Source organism: Colobus angolensis, unplaced genomic scaffold (assembly GCF_000951035.1).
Source record: "Colobus angolensis palliatus isolate OR3802 unplaced genomic scaffold, Cang.pa_1.0 Scaffold239, whole genome shotgun sequence".
Lineage (NCBI taxonomy): Eukaryota > Metazoa > Chordata > Mammalia > Primates > Cercopithecidae > Colobus > Colobus angolensis.
The window spans coordinates 90,664-96,985 of record NW_012115588.1 but is presented as its reverse complement, the minus strand read 5'-3'; the positions used below and the strand labels follow the sequence as shown (position 1 = coordinate 96,985).

The 6,322-nt window shown below is 53.2% G+C and overlaps 1 protein-coding gene across 1 annotated transcript in view; it reads right to left on the bottom strand.

The window, feature by feature from the left end:
• Nucleotides 1-483: 483 nt before the first annotated feature.
• TEF (thyrotrophic embryonic factor) overlaps nt 484-6,322 on the bottom strand; it is a 36,283-nt gene continuing 30,444 nt past the window's right edge. Inside the window, exons 3-4 of the mRNA XM_011945073.1 lie at nt 5,779-5,999; nt 484-4,061 (exon numbers count right to left, since the gene is read on the bottom strand). Of these exons, the coding sequence (XP_011800463.1) occupies nt 3,846-4,061; nt 5,779-5,999 (437 nt within the window). The 3' untranslated portion in view covers nt 484-3,845. The remainder of the gene's footprint in view (nt 4,062-5,778; nt 6,000-6,322) is intronic.

Here is a 6,322-nt window from a genome sequence, read left to right as displayed (position 1 = left end):
TTTAGTAGAGATGAGGTTTCACCATATTGGCCAGGCTGGTCTTGAACTCCTGACCTTGTGGTTTGCCCGCCTTGGCCTCCCAAAGTGCTGGGATTACAGGCATGAGCCACTGCACCCGGCCCTTTCCTTTCTTTACAGAGCTGCCATCATGCATTCTCTATTTGAGAACACTTCTCATAAGCAGCTCCCTGTCTGTCTTCTAGTTGTTTAGCACTTTTATCTGTTCCAACTGCTTCTGGTCTGGTATCTGTCCCTCCTCAATATAAGCAGGGCAAGAATCACTTCCATGTGATAGATGAGGAAACTGAGGCAGAGTGGTTGGGGTCAGATGCTAAGAGTGTCTGGACTATGATGAAAGGGGTGTCTGGGGTGGATTCTTATGAGATAGTTTTCCAGCTTGACTCTACAGCTCCTAGGCCAACACTCAAGGGAGGAAACTCGAGATTAGGGGTGCGGGGAAGGACAGAAAAGACAGTCCCAACATTCTCATTTCAAAATATTTAATTTTGTCTGAAAAGGATACATTCCCGGCTTCCCTCCCACCACATCACTCCGGCCCACCAGCAGTGACACACTCGCACGCACACACGCACATAAGGCCAATGGGCTACGGTCTGCTTCTGCCCTCTCTGGCTGGGAAGAAGGGATTTTTCTCTTGCCTCCTTCCCCCAACAAAGGTAAAGAAGAGAGGGGCCCGCTGGAATGCCAGCTCCCAGGGAAGGACACAGAGCCCCACACACTCTAACACATCACATGCACTTAGAAAAATAAAACCAAGTGGTGTTCTGGCATCCCCAACACCGTAAGAGAGCAATATCCACCTGGAAGTCATCTTTGCCATTTTCTAGAAAAATTTATTGCACTTAATTAGCAGATGTTAAAGGAGCTCTGGGGTAGAGCTTTGCCATGAAAACCAGATGCTCCTCGGCCCTTTGCATTCCAAGGAGCACGGCTCCCGGGGCCCAGGTAGAGGGCTGCCCAGCTTCAGAGGGGTTTTCCCCCACTGGCTTGCGTGCCTGCCGCCCTGCCTCAGGCCAGAGGACCGCAGGAGTGGCTTGCACAGCCCCTCTCAGCAGGGTTACATGTACCCAGACTTAAGGTTCACTGCTAAGTGCCCCCTCCAACCTCAGAAGCCAGACAGGCAAACCTCTTCCTCTGACCAAGGGTAAGAGTTACCCGGGTCCTCCACAAAGTTGCCATAAACCTTGAAAACCCTCCCTCTCTCTAAATGCGCATGTTCCTCCATCACGAGACATTTATAATATGAATATTCCTGCAAAGTTCCAGCTCATTCATGATTTGTCTGTTCTGAGGTTGCGCTAAGGGTGCCACAAAGCTTTAGACAGGATGCTTAGGAATTAGATGGTATTTCCAAGCCCATCGGAACCCACGGAAAGCCAAGGTAAAGTCAGCTTCTCTAGCCTCCAGTGATTTACAGATGTCAAAGATCCAAGCACAGGAGCCTCAGTCTCCAGCAGTCAGCCTCCAAGAAGAAGAAGGCCCAGGAGGGAGCCAAGAGACTCCCATTCCCTCGAGAGAAACTGAGCAGGCACCAACCCTCTCCTGCAAGCACGGATTTTTAGGACAGGAGAGGAGACAACCTTACCTGAGCACTTCTTTTCTCCCACAGGTCAGCCTCTGTGGACATCCTCCATCTTGTCCCCACCAGGCTCCTGACTCAGAGGGGCATTTCGAAAAGAGTCCAGCAGCCGTACTCTTTCCAAGTAAGCACTTTGGGAAAGAACCCGATACCCACTGCCTGGGGGAAAGAAGGGAGGGCACCAAACAGGCAGAGGGCGGGATAAAGAGGAGAGACATCGAGCCACCATCCCAGCCACTGGGCTCGGAACATGGACACCAGAGATTTAGTGTCCATCCTTAAAAAAATAAAACTGCAAAAACACAAACCATATACTTTCCGGCAAAGAAAATGAAGAGCTTTTAAGCTCGAGGCTCTTCCACTAATAACAAAATGAGAACCGCCCTCTTGGTGATCCACCAGGCCAGAGGGAGCGTGCCCGGGAGGGAGAGCTGCCCGGGGCAGGACACTGACATGCTGGATGCGCCTGCCCTGTGTGGTTACAATAGAGTGAAAGTGTGTACATGGTTTTTAGAGAACCACAAAGTAAAAGTCAGGGGCCTGGCGAGAGGAGTGACCTCCCTTGGCCTCAGGGCCCCTTGTCAAGTCCCCCGGAGAGGTGGGTGGGAGGTCCCCGAAGGGCCGTGGCATTCCCCTGGGGTGAGGTCCACGCCTTGGTCTGAACACCTGTTATGAAAAGTCTTTAGAAGTTGGGGCCCGGGACTCTGAACCACCACGGTAAATAAAGCCAGTGTTACGGAGGGCAAAGCATGCCCATTGCCTCTGTCTCCTCTTCACCACAGGCTGCCCACCCTGAGCAAATAAACACACCCATCTCAGGGGTGCCCCAGTGACCAAATGAGCAGAGGCTTCCATGAATTTCCTCGGTGAATCTTCTGAGCACAGCAAAAGGGCAAGTCCAGCCACACAAGAGAAAGGAGTCGTCGTGAGGCAGGGGAGGCCGCAGCTGTGAGAAGCCACAGCATGGCCAACCTCACGAGTGGCCCCCGTCTCCTGGGACCAAGACTGAGGGGACCCTAGGCCTGTGTAAACATCCTAACAGCCTCCTATCCCGTAAAAGTGGCACTGCGACCTTGGTGACTCTAGACTAGGTGTCTTGCCCTACTGACACCCTCCAGGCAGCTCGCATGGGAGGGATCCTGAAGCAAGAATTGCGAGGCCCTCGCTGCCCCCAGGGAGAGTGCACTCTAGCCCAGGCCACACCGGTGAGCAGAGCAAGAAAAAAAGGGAGCTTCTCAAGAACCACACCACATTTCTCGTGCCCATGGTGGAAGGGGGCTGTGGAGGCGTTTTCTAAACACCACTGGGAAGGCGAATCCTGGGGTCCAGGAAGTTAAAGCCTCCTAGGTAAGAGGGGTTTTCCTTTTAAATCTATGGTCCAAGACTGGACACTGGGTGGAAAGAAACAGCAGGCCCAGAGGTCTGGTGTAGTGGGACAAATGAGCTTCAGAAGGTGGCCTCTGAGTAGCCTGGAAAGGAAATGAAAAGGCCTCCCTTGGCCCTGGCACTCCAGGCTCAGAGAGCAGTCATCCTGGGAGTCTCTCCTCCACAGCGAATGAAATGCCGAGAGCCAATGGCCTCAGAGCCATAGGGGATAAGGAGTGCAGGAGCTGAGTAAGGCTGGGTGCACTTCTGCTGCAGGCCCCAGCCTCATGCCCCATCCCAGGCTGTGCAGAGACCCCACTCCTGCAGCCTGCCACCCATGCAACACTGACGGAGGAGTTGGTGTGTCCTTCTGCCTCCAAGGAAGATGGGAACAGATATTACTCAGACTGTCTGGGGGGATGAGGTGCGTGACAGACACACCTTGAGTGGAAACGCACCCTGCTACCTGAGAAGACATAGGGTGACAACGATCACAACTCATTCTGCAGAGATAGCCCTCGGCAGCCTAGGCTGGAGACTGAAGGAGAGTCCAGGGACCCTGAGCGCCTGGGAGAGAGGTGTGTACTCCAGAGGTCCCCTTCCGATTCAACTGGGACATTCAAGAATAGAAACTAAGGCCGAGTCACCCGTCTATGCATTCTCTTGCGTTCCCCACCAGTGAGGAGACTGGCCCCCCAGGGACGTCGCCACGTGCGCGGGCCATGGTATAATGAAGCTGAGACGTGGCCGCTCCTGCAGCAGGTGCGCCGCCATGCGCCCACGACGAGTCATAAGTCTCCACGCGTGTGAGGGGTTTCAGGGAGCCCCCAGGCAGAGGTCTGAGGTGCAGGCAGTGCCCTGCCCGGGCGGGGGGCACGGGTTACAAGGGCCCGTATTTGGTCTCATACTTGGACACGATGGTCTTGCACTTGCCCACTTCCTTGCGTAGCTCGGCCACCTCCGTCCGCAGGGCTGTGTTCTCCTTCTCCAGGAAGGCCGCCCGGATGGTGATCTGATTCTCTTTCAGGCGCCGGGCATCCCGCGACCGTTTAGCCGCCACGTTGTTCTTCTTGCGTCTTGTCCAGTACTTTTCATCCTGTGCGGAAGTGCCCTCTGTGAGTCTCTTGTCTTTCCCCACGAAAGAACCCGATTTTTCCACTCCCACCACCTGGATTCCCCTAACTCATCTGGTGTGGCCGCAACTAAAGCAGGAATACCAGGGAGGGAGCAGCACAAACCAGGGTACATTGAGGGGACTGCCCTTTCCTCGGGAGCAGGATGAGAAACAAAAGTGATCTGGTAGGTTACATGGTGAAGAGAAGGAGACCCAGGCCGGGCGCGGTGGCTCAAGTAATCCCAGCACTTTGGGAGGCCGAGACAGGCGGATCACAAGGTCAGGAGATTGAGACCATCCTGGCTAACACGGTGAAACCCCGTCTCTACTAAAAACACAAAAACTAGCCGGGCGAGGTGGCGGGCGCCTGTAGTCCCAGCTACTCGGGAGGCTGAGGCAGGAGAATGGCGTAAACCCGGGAGGCGGAGCTTGCAGTGAGCTGAGATCTGGCCACTGCACTCCAGTCCGGGCGACAGAGCGAGACTCCGCCTCAAAAAAAAAAAAAAAAAAAAGAGAGAAGGAGACCCATCTCCTGGAGGCCTGGTTCCTGCTGCTCCAGCACAAAGCACTGCAGTGTCCACACCCTTGCCTCACTTAGGCATTTTGGTCGTGGGTAAGGGCCTAGTTCCCCGAGTTGAGATCTTGGCTCTCCAAGATTACTAGCAGTGAAACTGCAAGTACTTTCACCCCTCAATGTCACAGGTCCCTTATCTTTACAATGAGAAATAATAGGCCAGGCATGGTGGCTCACTCCTGTAATCCCAGCACTTTGGGAGGCCAAGGCAGGTGGATCACTTGAGGTCGGGAGTTCAAGACCAGCCTGGTCAATATGATGAAACCCCATCTCTACTAAAAATACAAAAATTAGCTGGGCATGGTGGTGTGTGTCTGTAACCTCAGCTACTCAGGAGGGTGAGGCACAAGAATCAGTTGAACCCGGGAGGCAGAAGTTGCAGTGAGCTGAGATCATGCCACTGCACTCAGACAGAGTGAGACTCTGTCTAAAAAATCAAACCAAACCAAACAAAACAAAACAAAAATCAGTGCCTGGCCTGCAGTGAGTACCATCTAAATATTTTCCACGATCATCACATCATTATTAAAGTCTCAGAAACCTCCCCAGGAGGCAGGTTCAGTTGTTCCCATTTTACAGATGAAGAACTTGAGGCACAGCTATGCCATAGGTGGCAACACGGAGTTTGAACCCAGGTCTGCCTGACTCCAAGGATTTGGATGAAAAATCCTTGCTGTAAGTTTTTCATAGGAAAGGATGGAAAATGCAAAATTCCTTCTTTCCACCAGTTCCTAACAGCACCACCAGCTTGCTCATCCCTGGGGATGGCAACATACAAGCAATCCTTTGTCCTTCAAAGCAAGGACTTTTTCAACCCCAGTTCCTGTGGCCTAGTGAGCTCTTGCCCAGTGGCTGGGCTACAGCCAGGGAGGCAGGAACATCAACACTGCCAATGGCCTGGGGAAAGAGAGAGAAACTACAGGGAGTCACACTGGGGCCAAATGCCACATGACTCCTTTTCTTTCTACTAAACTGCTGCGAGACATGGCTTTAAACACTGAACTTATGTCTTTCCAAATGGTGTCACGAGGGAAGGCTCTCCAGATAAAATCAAATTTGAGAAGCCATAGCCCCTAGGCCCTTGAACCAATGTTGCATCTTTACTTATAAGGAGTAACAGGTTACCTTCTGCTCATCGGGGACAAAGACCTTCTTGGCCTTTTTGATCATGGGCTGGGGCTTCAGGTCCTCCTCAGCAAACTTGTGCTTCCGAGGGTTGAAGAGCTCCCCGCCTGGCACACTGGAGAGCACCAGGTCGGCGGGGTCTGGATTGAAGTTCACATCCACCTCCACACAGTTGGGGTCAATGGGACTGGGAGTCTCCCTCTCCTTCTCCAGGGAAGATTCTGAAAGACACAGAGACAGATGCTCCCGAAGCAGCCCACTGGACAGAGAAGACCCACGCCACACAGCCAGAGACCTGGTTGAACCTCAAGGCTGCATAAGCCACTGCTGCTTGGGGAGAAGAAAACCCCAACAGTACCAACCCCTAAGCCAGACTGGCACACGGTTCAATTCCACAACACAAACATTCAAAGAATTATTTCCTTCAGGAACAGAACGCTCAAAAGGAAACAGAGGCCAGGCGCGGTGGCTCAAGCCTGTAATCCCAGCACTTTGGGAGGCCGAGACGGGCGGATCACGAGGTCAGGAGATCGAGACCATCCTG